Source organism: Ricinus communis, chromosome 2 (genome assembly GCF_019578655.1).
Source record: "Ricinus communis isolate WT05 ecotype wild-type chromosome 2, ASM1957865v1, whole genome shotgun sequence".
Classification (NCBI taxonomy): domain Eukaryota; kingdom Viridiplantae; phylum Streptophyta; class Magnoliopsida; order Malpighiales; family Euphorbiaceae; genus Ricinus; species Ricinus communis.
Window position 1 is genome coordinate 8,689,461 of NC_063257.1, and position 23,947 is coordinate 8,713,407.

Here is a 23,947-nt window from a genome sequence, read left to right on the forward strand (position 1 = left end):
CGATAAAAGAGTTAAAAGATAATTAAGTTACATCTTAAAAGAGATTTAATATATTATTAAAAAATAAAAATAAAATTAATTTATATATTTTATATAATTTCAGATATCGTACTAATTTATTTATTTTTAAATGTATATTTATTTTCATAACATAAAGCTTTAAGACTGTAATTCTTTTTAGACAAAATATTGTTTGTAAAAAAATAAAATAGTCGTCCAGACAATTTATGCTGCGAATTTTACGTTGTCTAACATGCAATACAAAATCTAATTTTCTTTTTATAATTTATTTTTATTCATTTTTAAAATACAATAAACAATTTCAACCTTTTTTCTTAAAAAAATATATCTTTCCTTCTCGGAAGTCGCAAACCTTTTCAATTACAGTCTTCCTTTTGTAAAGTTTTCGTGCCTTTTGTTTCTCAAACCTGAGACAGGGAGAACTGGTAGAAACTGAAAACTCTCTCTTCTAATCATCATCATCACCACCACCGCCCCTTCTCTTCAACTTCAACGTTGCTGGTTATCCAATTCTTTCAACTCTCAATCTTTGACTCATTTTTTTAAACTAACTCTACACAGAAACCCCTTTAAACCCCTCTCACATACTTCTTGCTTTCTGCTCATTTTTAACCTTCCAATTCGCTTATGATTAGTGTAAGTTGGCAATTATTACATAATTTAATGAATGTAACGCCTCTGACACTGTATGAACCTATAGAAGTTACAGTTTTTTTTATTGATATAAGTGTCAATGGTGTTGTTCTTGCTGTGGGTTTCTCTTGAATCTGCCTTATCTCGTGTTAATCGTGATTCTTGATTTTTGGAACTTTTTTAGCATAATTGTTGCCTCTAATCCGGGTTTAGTGTGACAAAACATGCTTGCCTAACGTTCTTTGTGGTCCAGTTGACTGGTGGTTGGGGTGTGTGTTAGTTTTCTTGCCTGCTTAAATTTGTTTGTTTGTTTGGTCTAAGTATATTCTTTATATAGTATTCAAAGCTTCATTTTTCTGCTTCTTTTTGGTCTTTTTGACTTCTACCCACCTTTTCTTTTTCATGTTCATATCCATTTTTATTCAAAATTTCAAGAATTTGTATTCTGGGCTTGGTTTAGTTTTATTGGATAATAGTAGGCTTGTAGTTAACTTTAGTTGTTGGAGTTGTTCTTTGAGGAGTTGGATGAGGGCGAGCTCTTAAAAGGGTTTCTAGAGCTGTAAGACTACTTAATGCTGCCTTATGATTTTTGCGTGTATAGCTTGAATCCTTGGAGAAATTTGGGAATGCATACTAGGAACTTTTAGTGAAGGGTTTGGGGGTCTTGTGGGTTCTTCTAGGTTTTGATTCAGATTTTAGGTTTTTTTGGCAATTTTTGGGAACTGAGATACTGGGAAGTGTTATTGAATGGCAGTAGAAATTGTAGGTCTTGGAATTTTTATTCGTTGATTGGTTACTTTTGACATTTTGCACTTGGAGTATTCAGTGATTTAGACTTGTGTGCCAGGTGACATTTGCTAGTTGGCTTTGTATTTCTACATTTCAAGTTCTAACTTGCAAAAAGATTGAAGAACTCTGGCGTGAAATCTGTGGTAGTTGAACTTAATGGTCTTGTTTGTCTAGGTTGTTGGACTCTGGATTTGATGAAATGGGGAGTAATGGAGTAGATCATCCATTGAAGAACTCAGAAGAGGAAGGAATCAGCAGCAACCAGGAACTGGAAAAGAGCTTCCACCAGACTGGTGGTGTTGAAGGGTCAGTGACATTAGAGTTTGTTTCTTTAGATGAAGAATTTGAAGCAGGTCCTCTTCAAGAAACACCAACACAGGAGACAGATTTGGGAAATACAAGAGCTGATCCCCTTCATGAAACAAGAAAACAGGAGGAAAATTCGGGGCAGCGTCCATCAGTTCTAGAGATTTTTCAATCAAAAGAATTGAACATTACCTCTTCCCCTAGACGAGGTTTCTATTTGGCAACTTAATCTTTTGTTTCTTAAGTTATTTTTTGTTCACTTTAATTATACTTGGCTGTCTATATTATTAAGGAGGAAAATCTATAGTATTGAAATTGACATTGCAGTGCATAAATCTGATGATGATGGGAGATTAAAAACCTTATAGAAATAGAATTTGATTTTCCTTGCTAGGAATTGCATTTTATGCTATCTAGATTTTGATGGCTTCCTTTCTTCTTTCAACCTTGAAGATATTTTTCTGATTATTTTGGATAGTCTGTTGCATTTATTAAAAGCTTTTGGAAAATCTGCTCACCTAAAAGTTTATATTTTTTTTTAATCTCAAATCTGTGGTCATGCTTCAAGCATCTTAACTGAAAAAGCATGGTGTAAATATAATAAATCGCAATAAGAAAAGCTATACATGTATGTCATGCACATACACGGGATATCCTAGCAATGCAGTTCATCTAAAGGAGAATAGATTTGTAGGTATACTTCATCGAGAGAGAAATTACGTAGTTCTTTTTATTACAGAAGTAATGTATGGCACCTTCCTTTGCATGCATTGGATATTCATGCTTATGACCTGAGTTGAGTTGGAGGAGAGAGACTTCTACCTGAAGCCACATATCTGCCAGTAATCAATGAATTTGTTCATTTTTGTCTCCCAGTGCCAATGGCATGGAAATTCCAGTCAGTTTTGGCTCTTATGGAATGCCATATACAGTTCCAGCTTACACATGAATTGCGAGCCCCTTGGTGCTAGTTGTAGTGATATACATTGTTGATTGTATATGTGTATATAGCTCAACTGGTTGTACTAAACTTTGCTGAATATGGCTTTAGAGACTGAGTTGATATTCTATACCTTACAAAGCCTTAATACTACTTCCCCTTTTAAAAGATATCTATTGAATGGACGCCTCAATTATTTTCCTAGTGTATGAGTTGAAATTCTTGATTTGGAGATCTCAACTTTTGTAATAAAAATTGAATCTTATGTGTAATGAAGTTTATTCAATGTATACTTTGAATTAACATCTTATTTTGAAGGTTTGGATCACTGCACCACCGCCCCTGTTCGCGCCCATAGACATCCTCTTCTTGATGACCATGATAACATCATATTCTATAGATCCATGACAGAGAAGAAGACCTCAAAGCATGAGCTAAAATTGGATAGACTATCAGAAAATGAAAAGGTAATTAGCAGTGCCTGCAAGTTTCCTAGCTTGTGCCTCATCATATATTTTCCTAGCTTTCTATACATTGGCAAATTATGTAGCTGAGAGGATTTTTCTTTTGCTACTACACTTTCCTATTCTGCACATGATATGTTTTGTCATGCATGATTTCTACAAATGACAGTCTTTCTGTACTTGAATTTGATAGAAGTTAGTGCCTGTCATGGAAATAAAAGAAAGGAAATCCTAAACTATCTTTCATATCATTATTTCACAAACCAACATCTAATTCCACTGCGTTTGCCTAATTTTCTTTCTCAAGAAAAATTATAAAACTATTAAAATTTAATTTCATCTGTTGCATTCAGTATTACATGGTTGTGGCAATTTATTGAGCTGTCATTGATGAACTTGGTTGAGGAATTTACTACACAAATTTTTTATCCATTTTACCTTCTTCATAGATTATATCCTTGCATTCTTTTTAAGGTAATGTTTTCTTCATAATGATCATGTTACTTTCTTTTAATGGTTTTACAGCAAAAACTAATTATTGAGCTAGTCAAGATTCAAAATGATGGAACAGTGGAAGTTGATATAGAAAAAAGTGCACCCGTTGCTTCTGAATTGCTAGAGCTTTCCTCTGTTGAAGGGGCATCCTTCTATGTTGATGATAACTCTCTTAGTCCTTCCAATAAATCAATTCCAAGGTTAAAAATTGCCATTCTTGTGGTTGGAACAAGAGGAGATGTACAGCCTTTTCTAGCTATGGCCAAGAGACTTCAGGCATGTTTACCATAGTTTGTTGACTCTGATATATTGTTTTGTCTATATTTTTCCTGCTTCGTGGTGCTGAAATCTTCATTTATTATTTATTCATGATTATGTCAATTTTTTGTGTTATTTTTCCTATGTTTATTTTCATTTTCTGCATATTATAAATTTCCTCTGTTTGTATTGTGTGCCCCAATTCCATATCATGTAGCTAAATAAACCTTGGTAATCATTTGTTACATTATGTTTTGATGATCTGATGCTTCATTACAGGAATTTGGTCATCATGTTAGGTTGGCAACTCATGCTAACTTCAGAAGCTTTGTAAGGTCAGCTGGTGTAGAGTTTTATCCCTTGGGTGGTGACCCTCGGGTTTTGGCAGGATGTAAGAGGTTCCTAACTTGTGAATTATGTTTATATTACTGTTTCATTTCAACTCTAACTTTTCTGGTTGCTACCCTGTTCGAGGACCCTCCATTTCCTTTTTTCTGCTCTATCATGTTTATAATTTTCTGTAGCTTTTACAAACTGATGGGAATATGCATTAACGTATAGTTAGCAATACGTGGCAATTTGTTATCAACTTTTAAAAGCATTAAGAGCTTTACTATAGTTGCATATTAAGATCTCATCTCTTGGAACTCTCATTGTCCTCGGCTACATGCACCATTTTGAAGATACCCAAATATGTCCTATATGATCTAGATTCTTTTTTCTTTTCCATCTTTTCTTTGAAAACTGCTTGTATTACAGTACTAAATGTGAGTGACTTTGAAATTTAGATATGGCCAGAAATAAAGGTCTCATCCCATCTGGACCAGGAGAAATAAGCATCCAAAGGAAGCAGCTGAAAGCCATAATTGAGTCTCTTCTTCCAGCATGCACAGAACCAGATATGGAAACTGGTGTGCCTTTTAGAGCCCAGGCAATTATTGCAAACCCACCTGCTTATGGTGAGTTGATATAACATGAAGATCATCACCATCTTCTTCTAAAATCATATCTCTTCATTTTAGTTTTCCTCCTCAAAGAAAGCTTGTAGTTTTATACATTTCTGATTGATAGTTGTGCCTTTAGCTTATGTGCAACTCCTGTTCTGTTACTGTGTGCTGCACTTTGAGAATAGATTCTAGATGCTGAAGTTTATACACAAGTAATTTGCTTCACGTCCCTTCTTACATCATTGCTTGTCACTTGATCACACTATGAAGAAGTTAAATCCTTAAATTATATCATTACATTATGTTAAATCTTGCTTTTGATGATTTAGATTATATTTACAAATGAAGCCTCTTGCTTGAGATCTGGAATCAAAGCTTCCTACCTAGAGCAGTGGCTGGAAGGAATAAAAATCTTAGTTATGTGGAACATATATGGAAGCATTCATTTGGTGTCAAGATTTTGTTCATTGGTTTAGGACCAGATTTCTGTTTGAGAAAGTAAAGCTGTTTGATATAAAATTGAACAATATTTAAACCTTTGATTTTACTTATTTTTGTAACTTTGATTGATTCATTGTGAACTTTGCATTTAAGGTTACTATATGCTTGGTTTTTGCTACATGTTATCTTTATTTTATTAAGTCTGTGGAAGTGTGTTTTGACGGGCAGGAGCCTATAGGAGAAGTGAAAGTAAGAGGAAATGTACTAAAATTGAAATGCTTATGGCACAAGGAGTGACAAATGAGAATATTTACTAATATTAGTGCTTGATATTTTTTATGTTTGGGGACCTTAGGATCTTCTCCATATTTTTCTTTATGGAGATAATGTTACTTCTCAATAACATCAGAATCTAATTGTAGTTTGTATTGCAGGACATGTACATGTTGCTGAAGCACTTGGGGTACCGATTCACATTTTCTTCACAATGCCTTGGACGTGAGTATTAATTAAATATTGTTTTGCTTATAAATTTGAAATTAAGTCATTAGCTTGAATCTTGAATATTCTGAAGTAATTGCTTTACTTTTACTATGAAAATGATGCTATTGCTTCCTAAAAAGAAAAAAGAAAAAAGAAAAGATAAAACAGCCATTTTTAACTTTTAATTATAGTATGCTGAATATGCTCAATAAAGCAGAGATGCCTCTGCTTGATTGCTTTAGTTTTATGCTTGTTATTCTGATGCTTGCTTTCATAGTTGGAAAATGTTCTTCTATTTTTGAACACTAGTCATTTTTCTCTCTTGATACACGGGTATCTGTATTCCAAAAAATACAGAGATAAATATACAGTAGAATTTTAATGTTGTTCCTTCATAAAATAAAAACAAGTTTGTGATTTTATTTTTTTTGAATAAGGGAAGGAAATAGAGAGGTGTTATTATTTTTAGCACATAATCAAATTATACAGACTTATGCTTGGTTATCTTAATAATTTTTTTATATAAAAAAATTAATTCAACTTTAAATATGTAATTCTACTTTTATCTAAAAAGGTGATTGAAATTCTTCCAATTGAATTTAATATAGTTATAGCTGTTTTCTTTCTGTTTAATAAAGGAAGTAGCATTATCACTAAAGGTATTGAATTTTGTAGGTAATAACAAATGATCTTATAACTATAATCTGATAAATCATTGTATATATGCAATCTTTTTATTGCAATGTTAAATGTTATTCCCCAAGTATGATATACACATGCTTTTAGTCCATTCCATCTATATCAAACACTAAAGAACGTCTTTTTTTCTTTAAGCATATCACATATCATTAAAATATAATATAAAATGTATACATTAACATATAAAATTCACATTGTAAAAACTCATATTAAATTACATAAAAGAAAGAGGCACTCTTAAGCTTACAAATTAACAAAACATCAATTCAGAGAGAATTAAGTTAATTTAATGAGAGAATAAAATATAATTCTACTCTCATTATTAATTAAGAACTACATATTCACCCTCATTCTCAATTGTTGACCCCTTATCAACTCACTCTAAAATTAATTCTAATCAAAATCTAACTTTATTCTTTCACTTTCACACACATATATATATATATATATATATATAATGTAGTTCTAAGTCTGGAAGAATCTTCCATGGGTTTTGGATAAAGCAACCTGCAAATCATTGGAATTGGTTCATGTAAATGAAATGGGAAACGGTTAGTTTAGGACTGACATGATGATGCAGATGGAAATTATGGGAGAGATCAACTACACACACACACACACACACACACACACACAACATGCTATGTTCTCTGAAGCTTTTGCAATTTTATAAGTTTTTACTTGAAATTATGTTGTCTTACTTCCATCTTAAATAGGCAGGCCGACTTATGAATTTCCTCATCCTCTAGCACGTGTACCACAAAGTGCTGGCTATTGGGTATGTTCTTAATTCGTGTGCCACACTCTTATCAAATTCTTTCTATACCAGGCAAATCATTGGGGTAATCCATAAAGTGTTTACACTTGTTCTTACTGGTTCCAGCTCTCTTACATTGTTGTGGATTTACTTATATGGTGGGGAATAAGAGGACATATAAATAGCTTTAGGAAAAAAAAGCTGAAGCTTCCCCCAATTGCATACTTCAGTATGTATCGTGGATCAGTATCTCACTTGCCAACAGGTTATTTGTGGAGTCCCCATCTTGTTCCAAAGCCAAGTGGTAAAATTCTTTGCCCCCTTCTTTCCCCTGTAATTAATTATAGCTGCACAATCCTTTCTTTGTTCTCTTCCATTCAAACATGTTATGCAGTTAGAACTTGTATAATTGTCTAAATGCCATGATCCTAGTGAGCAACCTTTGTGCATGGTTGTATGTGAACAACCTCAGTTTGGTCATATATTATTTATATATTATTAATTTTTTTTTATGTTTTCAATGCAATTGAACAAGGAGGCAACCTAGGATCTCTACCTGGACCCTTAAGTCCCCCAGCCACTTGAGCTAAGTCCAAGTGGCTGTGATCTAGGACATCACTTTAAAAAATTTGTGTTAAATTTTCAAGTCACTAGGGCAAGTCTACAACTTTCATCTGGCAATATTTTGCAGAGATGGGAAAGAAACTCATTGAACATGATTTAGAAGAAATATTAGATGGCAATACATATTTAATTGAAAACATTCAGCTACAATTAATTCCTTGTTTTTGGTGTGTGAAAAGCATGGTATCTATTTAGGATAAATGGTTTAAGTAGCTGAACAAAAATTATTTATTGTGGTAGCAATTTCAAGATTATGCCTTCTAATGCATTTGGTGTTTTAGCTGACCTTATCGGTTGGCAGGCTTGGTTAGTTGCTGGCAGAAATATGATTATCTTTGCCTGGCAGAGTAATTGCCAACCCTGGTCGGGTCTGGGAACTTGCTGTGGACTTTTCTGTAGTTTGGATTGGGCTAGTCCCTATGCCCATGGTTAGATTCAATTTTTCAGTAGCTGAATATTGTTGTCTGGTTAAGAGCAGTCACAAAAGCAGCGCTACCCCAAAATGAGTAGCTTTATTGCTTAGCTGTATGGAGAGTTCAATTAGCTATATAATTATTGGGTTCTTCACATTTCTCTTTGAAGAGAGAGATCTAGCCTTTGCTTTGCTCCAGATCAGTTGCTAATTACTCTTTATGTTCTCATTCTCTGTGCCATTCCTTTTTGGCAATATGATTCCTTTGGATGCACTAAGTTTTTTTATTTATTTTTTTTTTATTTTACTTACAGTTTATTATATATTTGCTATGGCCAATGCTAAATTTATGCTTTATTATTGAAGACTTAACTTTATAAAATATTCTGCAGATTGGGGACCTATAGTGGATGTTGTTGGTTATTGTTTCTTAAACCTTGGGTCAGAATATCAGCCTAAAGAACAATTTAATGAATGGATTCAGAAAGGAACAAAACCCATATATATTGGATTTGGGAGTATGGTATGTTAGTTTCCCGAGAGCAGTTGTAATTGTTATTGTATTTTATATTTATTTATTTACTTATTGTCCTTTCTTTTATTTTGTGACCAGATGTACTGCTGTCATCCTTCCATTCCCTCCATATTGTTGTTGTATTGTTATATATTTCTTTTTTTTATATTCTGCACATTGTTTGAAACTCCAGTCCATTTGTTGGAGTATTGGGGCCTGAAGGGATTTGTCATATCTGTGGACCTGCTTAAGTAAAACTAAGATAGCTAGTTTCTTAGTTACAGACTTACAAGTATTGATCCTATTTATGGAAAAATGTGGGGCCACGATACTCACTTTTGGTCTAGTGCTTACCTTTAGGAATGCTATTAGGTAGCTCATTATATGTTTGAACTTTGAAGTGATTCAGGAAGGGAACTGGTATATCTTTTCTTGTGCTTACTTACACAAAGCTACCATTTCCATGTCTATTGCTCTTGTATGCTCCGCATTATTTTTTATGATTTGTACATTTTGAAGATAGGATTAGCTTCTCTTAAAGAAGGCTTTAACTGAAACTATCACTTTTTCTTTGCTAAGCCTCTTGAAGATCCCAAGAAAACTACAGACATGATATTGGAGGCCTTGAAGGACACTGGACAAAGAGGAATAATTGACCGAGGATGGGGAGATTTAGGGAACCGTAAGTATATCCTTTTCATCTTAATTTGCTCTTTTTTGTTTGTGGGTGTTTTACAACTTCTGATCACTTGGACTAAGAAACCCATTTTTTATGCTAGTTGCTGGTTTAGTTGAAACCGCATCAATTCTTATAATTTGGCTGTGTGCCTCGATGGCGCAGAGGCTTGCTGACTCTTGTTATTTGCTGGTAGAGATTCTTTGTTGCCCCATTATATTTTCCAGTTTGTTTTCTTGAACTTAATCAGCAATATTAGAAGAGATTGCTAAATGGAGATGCTCCTGCCTGTGATAAAACCTTCTATTAAGCTTCCGTTGCTTTTGTAATCCATTCTTCTCCTTAGAATAATACCCTTCCAAGAGAGAAAATGGGACTCTCTTCCTTGGATGTTTGAAGGACATCTTTTCTGGAAGAGGAAATGTATCATCAGGCAACCAGCAAGAGCAAATTGGTTCCAGATGAATATTTTTTTTCATCATATGATGATTGTTGCTTTATGTTTGGTTATGTGGTGCTGTAGTTTTAGAATTTTTATCAGGTATGATTTGTAGTGAGTATGCTAATTCATTAATCGTGTTTAGTTTTCCTCTTAATTGTTTGTATGTTGCAGTTATGGAAGTTCCTGAGAATGTCTTCCTTTTGGAGGATTGCCCCCACGACTGGTTATTTCCTCAATGTGCTGCTGTCGTAAGTATCTTTTGTACTCTTAATGGAGCACAACTTATTAACAATTTTGTTGCAATTTGACGAACTTCTGGTAGTTGGCCAGCATATGGTCTTCTGTTTTTGTTGCCCACCAACTCCTCTCCTCCTCTCCCAGTTGCAACTAGTCAACTTTCTAATCCCAACAGCTTTAGTTGCTGCACAATTTTTAATTTTGTGAATTTGGTGTACTCAATATGGTAGAATGATGTACATGGCATTGTTAGTAGTGCACGCATCATGTTTCTATTATAATGATATGTGGTTAACCTTGATTATAACAATTTCCAGGTTCATCACGGTGGTGCAGGAACCACAGCTACAGGACTGAAAGCTGGGGTAATGCTCTTATCAGTTAGTCTCCATTCTAATTATCATAGCTGCATGTGAGATGGAATGGCTGAAATATATCTCCAATTTTTCATGTAGTTTGAGCCTCTACTTCAAACTATATAATCTTACATTTACTACAACTAAATTGCTTTTAGTTTCTGAGATCATTTATTGCTAATTACAGTGCCCAACAACCATTGTGCCATTCTTTGGAGATCAGTTCTTTTGGGGTGACATAGTACATAAGCAAGGGCTGGGACCCGCACCAATACCAATAGCTCAACTCAATGTTGAGAGCCTTTCAGATGCAATAAGGTTCATGCTCCAGCCAGAGGTAATTCTGATGCCATATATAATGTGCTCCAAATATATGGAGTTGATTCTTGAGCATTGCAAGAGAATAGATTATAGTGGTCTTGCTTTATCATCTCGACAAATATTAATTAGTGTCGGACAATATTTTATTGTATTTGATTTAATGCTCGAACACGGGTAATTTGCTCCGCTGGTACCAAACCCTTGAACTCTGTATCTAATTGGCGCACAATGTTTTAATTCTTCTTTTTGATATCAGTATTTCTATTTTTATTTCAATTTAGGATACTTCTAATATTTCTGGTCTATTTTTTAGACGTGGCTATCGAAAATGGAATGTTCTTGATTGATTTGCCACATCAGCAATATTAACTCACTAATAACTTATCTTATGTGCCCACTTCTAAATGTGTGTGTAGTTTGAAAAAATTTATAAGTGGGTAATTAGTAAGATAAGTTATTAGTAAGTTAACATCGTGGATGTTGCGAATCAATAAAAATATTTTATTTCCAATAGCCACGTCAGCAAACATAAGCTAAGAGTTGTAGATACCCTAAATTGAAACAGAAATAGGAGTACTAGTACCAAAAAGAAAAAAAAAATATATTGGGTATCAATGAGATATTATGTCGACCATCTCCCATTTGATGTTAGTGACTGCCATGATATGCTTCAATCTCCATTCCTTCAATTTTCTTTACAAAAGCTACTGGTTAGTTACTAATGGGGCACTTTAAACTTTCTCAGGTGAAATCACGAGCAATGGAACTAGCAAAGTTGATAGAAAATGAAGACGGTGTTGCAGCTGCCGTTAACGCATTTCACCGGCATTTGCCTCCTGAGCTACCTTTGCCTGCTGCTTCTTCAGATGAAGATGAAGGACATCCCAACTCTATACAATGGTTTTTCATTCAGCTTAACAGGTGGTGCTGCCTTCCTTGCCGTGTGTAGGCTTCTTTGTTGTACCGCTGAGGATTGTATAGATTGATTCTTTTTTTATTATATTCACAGGCTGATTTTTGTCATTACTTTATAATATGATTCATTCATTCCATTGAAGGGTTATACTGTGTGGTGTGTAGCAGTTGCAGTTCAAGCTTCAGATATGAGGATAGGTTAAATATTTTTGTAACAGTCTTAGGCTTTGTTTGGGGTTAAATATTTGTAACAGTGACCTCATAAAAATTGAATGCCAATAAGCTTAGTTTATGGATTGGTTAATTTCTTCGTGTCTTCTGGCCATTTATTACTCATTTGTTCATCCAAAGAATGATACAAAAAAATTACCCAGAAAAAGTTCCACAGGACAAACACAGAATTTTTGTTAACCTCTTTTCTCTCCTCTGGATCACCTCCCCTTCGCTTCTTCCTCTCCAACAGTCTCTACTTTTGCACTCAAAACCGCCAATTGCCCATCCGCCGCACAACCACCACCACCACCACCCACAAAAACCTCACTCCCCAACTCCATTCGAGCTCTAACTTCCACTCCTCTTTGCATCAATAATGCAGGAGAATCGGGTCTTACCTTAGAGCCAGAACAAAAAGAGTGATGGAATTAAATAAAATCTTGCACGGATTTTTAATTTAGAGTTTGAAATACGGATTTGGATTTTTTTTTAATTTTTAAATCTAAAAGTTTCTTTGATTTTATTATTTAAATTTGATATATATCTCATTTATATGTTAAATCAGTAGATGATTGCTTTAGCTTTAAATGATAGATTATATATTAATTAAGAAAGCTCTAAACAGTACTAAAATAATAGAATCTATTTAAAATAACGCAGTGTCTGATTATCATACATAATTATTCATTGTGCATTATTAATTACTTATTACCGTTGTTGAAAAAGAGAAATTTACTTATTACTTAAAAAGAAAACTAACAAGACTTGCCACTTTTTACTTTACGCTTACACTATACTTTGGTCTGTTTGTTGTTTCCCGATATCACCGCTACCACGACCATGAGGCGTTTAACTCCGGTGAGAACCACCGGCGGTCTAGGCGTGGCCGCGATATCGTACGTGGCGGTGGACTACCTCCGCAACATATCCCCGACTTGGCATGAGCGGCTGCAGCCAGCACTTTGGTCAATACTCGCACTAATAGCAATCTCTCGTGTTCCTTTCTACAAGCACTGGTCCTCCGAGATTCGCGCCGCTATTCCATTTGTCGGTTCAATGCTTTTTATGCTCTCTTGTCTTCTCTTTGAAGCTCTTTGTGTTCGCTTCTCCACCGCCGTTCTTGGCCTTGATTGGCACCGGTAATTAGTTTTATTTATTTATTATTATTTAAGTTGAAACTGGAGTGACCGAGATGGTGAATGTGGCTTCAGGTGAAGTGGGTTCGGTTTGTGTGTGTGTGTGTGTTCATTTTTGGGGTTAATATGATGTGGGTCAAATTGTTTTATCTTACTTTTTATATGAAGCGGGTCAGATTTATTTTAATTTCTTTTCCAGAATTGGTGTTTTTCTGTGCTTTTCAGATTGTGCAAGATAGAGATGATTGCGCAAGTTTAGTTTAATGTTACTTCTTGGATTTGAGCTATATGCTAAGTTACACCCATTTGGAATGGTATTGATTTGATATGGTATCTGATCGGTGATCTAAATTATGGTTAACTTTATTGCTTAAGTAACTGATTTTTAGACTACGTCAATGGTAAAGTTCCTAGCTTACTTGTTTGTGGTGCTTTCGGGCTGAGATATTCTGGTTCTTTCCCCTTCAAATAGTTCAATCTGCAGATATCACTCAATTAATCATGGATTTTTAGGGATTGGGTGGGAGAATTTGAGGAAATTTTTCCAGATATTCCCCATAATGTACAATTAGTTTGCAGCTTTTATAAATCATGAATGCATGTGCATTTCATTGTAGTAAGTGATTAACAGGTTGCAGTCCAACAAAAAAAAAAGTGGTCAATATGTCATAAGGCAGTCTTAAGATAACTTTGTTTTGATTAACATGCGGGTCTTTCCATTTTGTAAATCATAGAAATCATTGAACTCAGTTGATAATTTGTAGATCAAGTGAAAAAAGGAAAGGGTAGACTTAAACTAACATGGAGTAAAGTGGTACAAGATAATCTAGTGGCTCTACATATTTCCAAAGATGTAGTCCAATATCGTCTGGAGTGGAGAAAAAGAATCTATTAACTGATCCCAGTAAACATGGAAGAAGGCTTTGTTGAGTTGATAAAGAATAAGTAGGTATTTGAAATGAGGTTTAAGTTTATGAGTTAGAATTTTATTCATAATCATTAAGTCTATTAATCTTTAACAAGGGAGTGATCTTGATGGTAGAGTGCATGTGCTTAAGACTTCTCAACAGAATTCATCTGTAGCCATCACAAGGGCTATATACTAGTATGCTTATATGGTTGTGTTTTGAACCCATTGTAATTGGTGTCAAGATACGGGGCACTGTATTATCTGTGAATTGTGTTTTATGAAGGTCTAAGTCCCAGTATGAACTAAAATAATTATTAACTCTATTCAATCTCACCAACTCATTAAGAAAGTAGATGCAAAATATATATTACTAGAAGAATCAGACCATATATTCTGATAGACAAGTACTTCTCTGATTGAATACTAAGTCAAAATTTCCTCCCTTCGCCTGATGCCTCCAAATTTTGCATGACTTGCATTTCAATAAGCTAATTCAATCTGTGATTATTTGTTTTTATCAATTTTCATGAGTTTTCCTGAAAAACGGTACTTCCATATCCTAAGCTGTTTCATTTTTATATATTGGCTAATATTCTTAACAGGACTATTCATTGGCTTGGTAATATTGAACAGTGGTACACCTCCTCTTCCTGACGCTGGCCAGTGGTTGCTCCTCTCACTGAATGAGAAACTTCCTGAACCTTTGGTTGAGATTCTGAGAGCTCATATTATTGGACTGCACCATTATCTGATGTTGTTTATGATACTGGCATTCTCTGTACTGTTCGACTCTGTAGAAGCCCCTGGCCTTGGACTAGGAGCACGGTACATGTTCACGATGGCAATTGGCCGTTTTCTTCGGGCTATAACTTTTGTCTCCACAATTCTTCCATCTGCTCGACCTTGGTGTGCTGCATCTCGGTTTTCAGTTCCAGCATATCCTCATCATTGGGCTCAAAAGTATTATGTCCCTTATGCTTCAGATGCTAATGCTATTCGTCAGATTATACAACAGGATATAGCCTATGGTATGTTCAGTTTGGTAAATGCATGTCTCAGCATATATTTTGTCTTAATTCTGTGTTTTAGTAATTTCATCTCCACCTTAGACCCAATTTTGTATCTGGTTAATTTACTATCGTACTTCAAGAAGTTCCAAAACTTCTATGGTTTCTTTATTGTCTAGCTGAACTTTGCTTAAATTTACCTTGTTACTCCAGAGTAAGTAAAATCCATTATTCTTTTAAATCTTTCCCAGTAGTTCCATTAGTGGATTCATGTTGAAGCTGCATTTGCTGTAATGGAAGCTAGATGGCTTTCTTGGAATGTCACCAGACAAATTGGTTATCATATTGTTCTTGATTACTGAAATTTGAATCTGACCATGGTGTTCCGAGGACTTATTCTTTTAGCCACTCTAGTTCACAGATTGGGTAACACCCCATCATAGAGAACCATGTTCGGAGGGTTAATGGTGGTGGGATTTAATCTTATGTTATAATGAAGCTCTTTTGGTGCTTCTTGCATGTTGTAATCGTTTCTCCTTTTGTAAAGCTATTCCCGAATTAACTTACAGATGTGTTTGCTTTATGTTAGAAACTTCTTTTTCACATTTTATCATTTAGAAACTTTTTGTTTTTCTCACATTATCTCGTTTTCCTTTTCCAGCTGATACTGGTGAACTCCTGAGGGATTACCGTCCCAATTGGGGTTCAATGAATTTCCTGATAGATATCTTACGACCGACTTCAAGAGGATCATGGTTCAGTCTACTGAAAAAAGCTGGAGGTGGCTGCAATGACCTCATATACAGTGGCCACATGCTTGTTGCTGTACTAACAGCTATGGCTTGGACGGTAGATTATAGTAACTCAAATTGATTGTCTTTTCATCTGTGGCTAACTGGCGAGTACACAATTTTTTCTTAGTGGGTTCTTAATCTCTCATTGCTTATTTCTGCAGGAAGCTTATGGAGGTTTTAGCTCAGGCATTATATGGCTGCTTGTACTGCACAGTGCACAGAGAGAAATACGGGAACGCCACCATTATACTGTAGACTGTATCGTGGCCATATATGTAGGCATCCTTCTCTGGAAGATGACAGGTTGTATCTGGCCAACTAAGAATGGCACTAGAAGAAGAAAGGTCTCGAAGCTTGAGAAGATTCAGCGTAGATTAATCCAAGCTGCAAAAGACTCGGACATGGAAGAAGTGAGGGAGCTTCTTAAGGAGGTTGAATTAAGCAATCAGGAAACCCAGAACAAGGGCCAAAGCAAGTTTATGTGGGTGTTTGCTTGTGTGACCATTATCTCAGCACTTGCGATTGTTCTTCTAGCCTTCACATTGACAAGCGACGGGTGATCTCTTCCTAGTCCTTCTACACGATTTTCTCTCATGAGTCTGAAAGTTTGAAAATGTATTTGTATGTGTTGTAACATTGATTACGTGTTGTTGTAGGGTTTGCCACTTAATGGGGAATGGTACCTGGAAATTCTTGTAATTCTTCCAGGAACCAGTTCCCAAAGCAACAGCGAAAGACATTTTACCACATTCACAAAATGTCCAGTGGGTAATGCTTAAAGTTTAGATAGTTATGGAGCTTTCGGTTTGCCCCTTTTCTGCTGGAATAGTTTAAAGCCTTCTTCTTAGGGATTTAATGGATGCTGTTCCAACAGTTGAAATCTTTGTGACTTGTATCTACCCATGGATGCTCAAATTATAGTCTGAAGAATGAGGAATTTCTTTTTTCTTTTTTCTTTTAGATCTCTGTTAACAGCTAAAGCTTCTTTCTTTCTCTTTTTCTTTTTTTTCTAGTGATCCTACAAATTTTAGATTACTTAAAATGTCCATATCTGATTGGCCTCTCAAAATGTGGAAGGGAAAGCATGTGGATTGGGCTCAATCTCATCAGACCGAACGAGTGGGAAAATAGGATTGGGCAGTTATTAACTCCTCCACTTCCAATTTAAATGACACGTGTCAACCAACTGTCTCCACAGTTACAGGAAGATTAATTTATGTTGGTCTTTGAGTTTGAGTTTTCTGGCTTACCCAAAACAGATGTTTAGGTGGCACCATATATTCTTCTCTTCTCACGTCATCAGGTGGAGCCAACCAAATCATGACCCACGAACACACATCACCCATCAATGACTCTCATCATCTGACGGCTCAAAAATCCCACCGATCCTCTACATCATATAATCCGACTGTCGCCAATCAATCGTTCTAATCTTCAAAATTGTTCCGAAAAAATCCTAATTCACATAATATAAATAAAACCCACCAATAAAATCGGCCTCTCTTTGCCACTCTCTCACAATTTTGTTTCTTGCTATCAAGATATATATATTTCTTTTATTCTTATTGTTTCAATTTTTATAGTGCTTTTTGTGGGCTTTGTGTTTCCAAGGAGAATTCTCTAGAAAGAAATGGCGATTTCTTCTGTATCAGCATCAACAATCCCTTCTTTGAAGACACCACCCTCTCAGTCCCAACTGGGTACCAAATTAACTTCCTTATCTTCTCTGCAGCTTCCAACTCAGCTCCATCGTTTTCAATTTGGGAACGGATGGATTTCTTCTCCTTCTAGGTCTAGAATTTTGCCTCTGGTAATTGTTCTCATTCAACTTTAGAAGATTTGCAATGCCCTTTTTTGTTTTTTCGTTTTTTCTTTTATGTCTGCAAGTAAATTTTGTATCTTATCGTTGACTTATCAGGGATTAGGTTTTAAGCCGGCCTCACACCATGTTTTATATGATATGATTGGGTACAGGTCTTTTATGCTTTAAACAGTTAGCTAAATATAGAACCATTCTGCTTGCTTAAAATCGCTTTCAGTTCCAGATTTTAGCTAGTGAACTTGCAACAGAGTAGATGTCACTTGGAACATCTTGATTTTATATTAGGTTAGCATAGATGAAAGGCTAGGTGTTAAACCCAGGGGAAAAATGTGCAATCATGTGCCAACGAATTAACATAAGAGATAAATTGATGGGATATGGATTGTTATGTTTATTTGTGGCCTGGGATATGGAATCAAATTATCTGTTTCTTTTCGAAAAGGTTCCATTTACATTTTCTCATGAATCAAGCAATACCATACATTGTGCTCTTATGCTTAAATGTGCTTGGAATGCTTATCTTCCCCTATTTATACACGATTGTGCCATGGGTTTAAATATGTTTCTGGAGTACATTGTCACTTGTAGTCATAATCAGTAAAGGGCATTTATATTTCCTTTTCTCTGTTTGTTGTTAACAACACTAAGTGCTTAATGAAAAGCAGTTGCTTAAGGATTTACAGGCCTTGATGTTTACCCCATTAACAGTTCCTTGCCTGGTAAATGAACTATATTAATGAAACTTGTATCTTGGAAGGAGATGATTTCACAACTTGGATCTCTGTTTACCATCTCTAGTCTCAGTTCATTTTGTTCTGTCCTTCTGGGTAGTTTAGGTGGTCATGGTATTAATAGGACTAGATAACAGTATCAAATATTATGGTGCTTTAAACTTACAATTGTTAACATTACCCTTTACATTATGACTATCGCACATAAACTGATGGTAGCAACTCAATTACCTCTGTTGTGGATCCCATAGCACATGGTATTGGTATGGCATTGCGGTGTGTCATTATCGCAGAATAAAATTGGTGCTTTAAAGCACATGTATTTTTTCCAATAAGAAATTCTGCGTAGTATTGCGGCTTACAGAAGTCTTATCTGACGGCACAGCTATAACAATGTAATTTTATTATGGAATGAACTTATTCCCTGTTTTAGATTGGTTTTCCTGGAGGGTGTTCTTTAGGCTTAAAGTAATTGGAAAACAAGCAGCTTTTGTCTATATTTGAGTGTTTCCCGCATTTAGTCAAACATTTCTATGGTCAAATTGGCAGTTAAACATAGTACACGCATTGTAGTAGATTTGTCTACCCATAAATCATAATTACATAGCGACTATTGGTTTCATTCACAACCATGAATATTTTTTCCATCTTATGCTTTTGTATCTCTAAGGATAGATTGATTTCAATTGTGCATGTGCTTTAGTTGAATTTACAATAATGCAATCTAGAGAGTCTTCATCCTGACTAGATCAAATTGGACATAGTGATCGCTTATGTTAGTAGTTTTCTTTGACAGCTAAACTATATCGAATTCAAAGTGCCTTTTGTATGACAGTGTTCTTTTCCAATGATTGCTGTAGGTCGCAGCAAAGAAGCAAACATTTGCCAACCTTGACGAGTTGCTGGAAAATGCTGACAAACCAGTGTTGGTTGACTTTTATGCAACTTGGTATATTCCATTACAATTTTTTTCTATATAATTTTGTAATTAGCCCCTCTTTTCATCTCATATTGTGACATGGAGATGGTGAAAGTAAAAGAATTTCAAAATAGTTAGTTCTTTTCAGAATTATTTCCACATATAATGTGAAACTGGATTAGCATTTAAGTGCAAGGGCGGAATATGAGTGTTTGGGCTTAAGAGCAAGAATAATTAACCATGCTGTGGTTTGCAGGTGTGGTCCTTGTCAACTTATGACTCCAATTCTCAATGAAGTTAGTACTATTTTGAAAGACACAATCCAAGTGGTGAAAATCGATACTGAGAAGTACCCTAGCATTGCCGATAAGTACAGAATAGAGGCATTGCCTACTTTTATCATTTTTAAGGATGGCAAACCTTATGATCGTTTTGTAAGTTCATTCAGTATCCACTTACTTTTCTGTGAAAATAGCTATGCATCTTAAGCATGATATTTAGAAATGCATAAATAAAGCTCTTTTATGAGACCATCTGTTTTTTTTTTTTTTTTTTATCAAACCATCTGTTTCTCCATATGTATTTGATTGTGATTGTCCTGCCAACAGCACTATTCATGTTATAATATCAGAATAAGATATAAACCAGAATAGACAGTGCATCATAATGGCATTCTTTATTGCAAGGCCTGCATCCAATTGAGAATACAGTAATTCACATCCTCTCAGCATTAATTATCACCAAGCTGATTTGTTTCTTTTCTTGATGAGTTTGAGTTTTGATGACTGGTTTGATTTTTTTTTTTCTAGGAGGGTGCTTTGGCTAAAGATCGTTTCATTGAACGTATCGAAAGTTCATTGCAAGTGAAGCAATAGTTACTGTGAGCCCTTTTGTTATCCCTTTTGTGTCTGTCCCTTTTGAAATGCTTGACTTGGATCTGAGAAGATAACTCTTTTCGTCTCTCGTGATTGGCCCTCAGGTGGTGTGAGCAAAGCAGTGATTTGAATTCTTCCCAGGAACAGAGGCCCATTCTTCCCCTCCCAAAATGCTGTAATGACTCATTATATACCCAGTAAAGAGTGACAAACACAAATACTGATGGCAAACTTCTTTTAACTGCTGGAAATTTTGCTAAATGGTTGTATTTATTTTAAAACATTGATAAGAGAAGTTCTACTTGCTTATTTTGATGGTTCCTCTACTTGGTGTAGCCAATTATCAGGTGAAGATTGTGTTTGTGTGGAATGATGTTACCTGATTGCAATTCAGAATAGAAATTAAACTGCTGAATGAGTCCTCAATTCTAGCATTTCGACTCCAAGAAAGACATGAAAATTTAATTGTCAATCACCACAGGCCCTGCTCTGTTGACTTGCTGCTACTCTGAAGCCTTCACAAAATTGTTCACACTCTAGTCCTTCTCTTTTTCGTTCTTTTTCCTGCTTTTCGGGTAGTGATAGAATTGAATATTACAAAAGGAAAGCTTGATGCAAGGGGCGTTAGTAAATGAATCTACTTGTATTTGACTTGAAAAATAATCAAATTTGCAAATTCAGTTTGATTATTGTCAAGTGGAGCTTGAGTAATTCAAATTTTGTGATGCTTGAATCGAGTAATGATTGGCTGGTGAGCGTAATATATAGATTCTTAAAGTTAAATTTGAGCTCATTCAATAAAAGCTCATTTGAATTTTTCTTAGCATTATTTTGAAGTGATGAAATTTTATTTATTAAAATACAGTAATAACCGAGTCGAGTTGTCCTTAACTTGACTGTGATTGAAGTCTGAGCTCAAGTTTGGGAACTATACTGACTCGATGTATGCTCAGTGCTTGGGTTCCGTTGACTTGATGTCTCAGATCAAATCAATCCAAATTACGCTTTGGTGTGTAATTGTTTATCTGTGGATAGATTTGAAAGCCAAAGCCAATTGGTTGCTTGCTGAAAGTCCAAATGAAGATTTTGACAACATTTTAAGTGAGTTTCTGAAATGTGATCCCTAGTTCTTTATGAACATGTTTAAAGATCCCAGAAATTTCATTTTGCTAGAAAATTGCTGTATGTATCAGATTTCTCGATTTTTGAGGCTGCTTTAGTCGCAAATCACATGGATTCAGATTGTTGGTCTGAGGGCGAAGAAATTCCCGCAACCACAGGACTACAGATTAAACATTGTTGAGCCTGGCGTCCATCGCTTGCTCTCTGCGGAATTCCTGGCAAGCATTTGGCGTGACAAGCATTCCCTGTTGGACTAGACACATTCAAAGCCTCTACATTATGAAGAGAAAGGAAACAAATTGCTTGGTTGCATTATCATTAATGCAGTATGTTAGTTAATCTGAATTTGCTATTACACATTAGCCTTTGCCATTTCATTTCCTTTTGTCTAACAGAAAAGCAAAAGATCTTTCTGGATGCCAGGGTTTGATCTCTACAGATGATGAACAGCTTCTTTGTCAAGACCACAGATTAACAGTACCAATCCCCAATGATCAACGATCACACTTCCCATTTTAAATAAGGACCTAAAATCATTTAGCCTGTAATCACTTTATGTTAAACATTTTGTCAAAACAATGACAGCGCAGTTGCATGGAAAGCTTGCATGTATTCGTAAATGTTCAAGATTTTTGAAGATATCACAAATTCAACACGTATTGGCATAAATATAAATCTATCTTATATCGCAATAGAAATATCTAATCTCCATTTAATGACATTATCATACGACGGAGTCTGGTTGCATCCATCGACTTAGCCTGATAATAAGTGTATCTTGCAATTCAATTAAGATTTTAAATTAAAATCCTCTTAGCTTCATTGGTAATAAATAAAAAAATAAAGTGGTTTATGGCAAATCAAATGAAAAAGAAAATTGATTCCTTTCTATGGAAATCAGATGGCACCTTAGAAGGAGAGAACTACAAAATATTTGAACGTTAGGTTAGAAAAGAACAGTATTAATTACAATGTACTATATATATGAATCAACACCTCCTTACACCACACAATTTTCTGTCTGTTGAGAATAGTTTTGGTTATTTGATGGGAGTCGTGTTCTAAATAACATAATAAATTATATGATACAATCAAGATATTATGTCATTATTCCATTAAAACATAAGGTACATATTTCTTTCTGTTTTTCAAACATTATGAACATGAAAGTTTCTGAATGGTTATTAACAGAGATGGGTTCTTCATGATGCTTTAGTTTGTAATGTATGACCGACAACCTAATCCAAAAGTAACAGTAACAACTGCTTCACCCACTTCCAAAGACTGAATTGAATGCACTAAACCCAACTGCAATCCTCTCTTTCTTTCTTTTACATTTGTGTGGTCCTAAATAACTCCCAACAAGATACGACTAAGGTTAACAAGACTTGGAACACGCGTTGCACACTCGGTGTACAACAACTTAATTAAAAAAAAATATATATATATTTGTCCTGTAATATTAAAAAAAAAAAAAAGAAACAAAAACAAAAATCAAGAATCAGATTTTGGATAATGTTTTTCTCGTTAATCTGAGTTTATAGAATTATTTAAGATTTTGAGACTTTGGAGCACGAAATCTTATAACCGTTTTTTTAGAATAAATTAATTTTAATTTTAAGTGTGGAAAGAGAAGAGAGAGTAAATTTTTAATAATTATATATATATATATATATTATAATATTATTCTATAATATTAATTAATCTAGAATATTGTTATTTATGGAAAAGTAACTTATCTTGCAACTAAAAATTAATAATAGAAGGCTTCATTTTCTAAAGATATCATAACAATTTTTGCAAATTTTGAATGATAAACTTGAATAATGGGAATGTAAATGACTAAAAAGGGTAAATAAATAGTGAAACCCAATTGGTTATTTGCATTATTTAAAGTGAAAAATGTCAAAGTAATCACATTATTTATATCACTTCTGCTGATCATATCTCCACTTTCTTTCTTAATGATTATTTGCATTATCTCCAATTGATTTAAAGTAGTTTTAACTATTATAGTTGCAATAAAGATGCATATATTTTCTATTTATTTTCTCCAATTCTCTTCTCCTTCCCTTTATTTTCTATTTATTTTCTTACGACAAAAAAATAATAATTATAATTTGACTTGGACCAGTTTGTGCATCTTAGTGTATTAGACTAATGATTAGCATCTAATAATTTTCTCGAGATATAAATAAAATGATTTTTTTTAATTATTCTGAATGCATTACATGCATATAAAATAATTATAAAATTTAATAAAAGATTGAAAAGTATTTATATATATTTAAATTCGTTACTAGTTGTTGAAAAAATAAATTTAAAATTCTTTAATCTAATATACTAAACTTTTTTTAATTTTGATATAAATTGTTTTCCTTTGAATATATATTTAGAAAAAGTATTAATATATCTATTATTTATAAAAATTAATGAAAATTAAAGCTTTGATGACCTTATTGATACGGTGGAAATGAGTTTATGAAGAGATGATATTTGTAGGAGTGGAGTGAAGATGGATAATACCTTTGCCGACACATATCCATAACCTTTCAACTGCCATTCAATGGACCTCTCATCTCTTCACCCTTCATTATTGCATTATATCTTCTCCAACACTGATGGGACTCATCTCACCCACGTATTTCTTTTTTTTCTTTTTCTTTCTGAAAATCTCTTCACCAATTA

At 34.4% G+C, this 23,947-nt stretch overlaps 3 protein-coding genes across 3 annotated transcripts; all 3 read left to right on the forward strand.

The window, feature by feature from the left end:
* Positions 1 to 370: 370 nt before the first annotated feature.
* On the forward strand, positions 371 to 12,034 carry LOC8283160 (sterol 3-beta-glucosyltransferase UGT80B1). The gene is made up of 15 exons (XM_015722462.3): positions 371 to 657; positions 1,618 to 1,958; positions 3,008 to 3,156; positions 3,679 to 3,924; positions 4,186 to 4,297; positions 4,695 to 4,865; positions 5,729 to 5,792; positions 7,197 to 7,254; positions 7,360 to 7,537; positions 8,662 to 8,792; positions 9,363 to 9,465; positions 10,073 to 10,149; positions 10,456 to 10,503; positions 10,682 to 10,831; positions 11,561 to 12,034. The coding sequence occupies exons 2-15, from the start codon at positions 1,643 to 1,645 to the stop codon at positions 11,762 to 11,764; spliced, it is 2,007 nt and encodes a 668-aa protein (XP_015577948.3). The 5' UTR covers positions 371 to 657; positions 1,618 to 1,642; the 3' UTR covers positions 11,765 to 12,034.
* A 575-nt stretch (positions 12,035 to 12,609) lies between these two features.
* On the forward strand, positions 12,610 to 16,750 carry LOC8283161 (protein PHLOEM UNLOADING MODULATOR). Its single transcript, XM_002524248.4, has 4 exons — positions 12,610 to 13,082; positions 14,623 to 15,017; positions 15,658 to 15,845; positions 15,952 to 16,750. Exons 1-4 carry the CDS (start codon positions 12,784 to 12,786, stop codon positions 16,348 to 16,350), a joined length of 1,281 nt encoding a protein of 426 aa, XP_002524294.1. The 5' UTR covers positions 12,610 to 12,783; the 3' UTR covers positions 16,351 to 16,750.
* Positions 16,751 to 17,128: 378 nt separating this feature from the next.
* LOC8283162 (thioredoxin Y2, chloroplastic) lies at positions 17,129 to 20,446 on the forward strand. Its single transcript, XM_002524249.4, has 5 exons — positions 17,129 to 17,600; positions 19,204 to 19,292; positions 19,519 to 19,696; positions 20,072 to 20,142; positions 20,242 to 20,446. The coding sequence occupies exons 1-4, from the start codon at positions 17,421 to 17,423 to the stop codon at positions 20,135 to 20,137; spliced, it is 513 nt and encodes a 170-aa protein (XP_002524295.1). The 5' UTR covers positions 17,129 to 17,420; the 3' UTR covers positions 20,138 to 20,142; positions 20,242 to 20,446.
* The last annotated feature ends 3,501 nt before the right edge of the window (positions 20,447 to 23,947 follow it).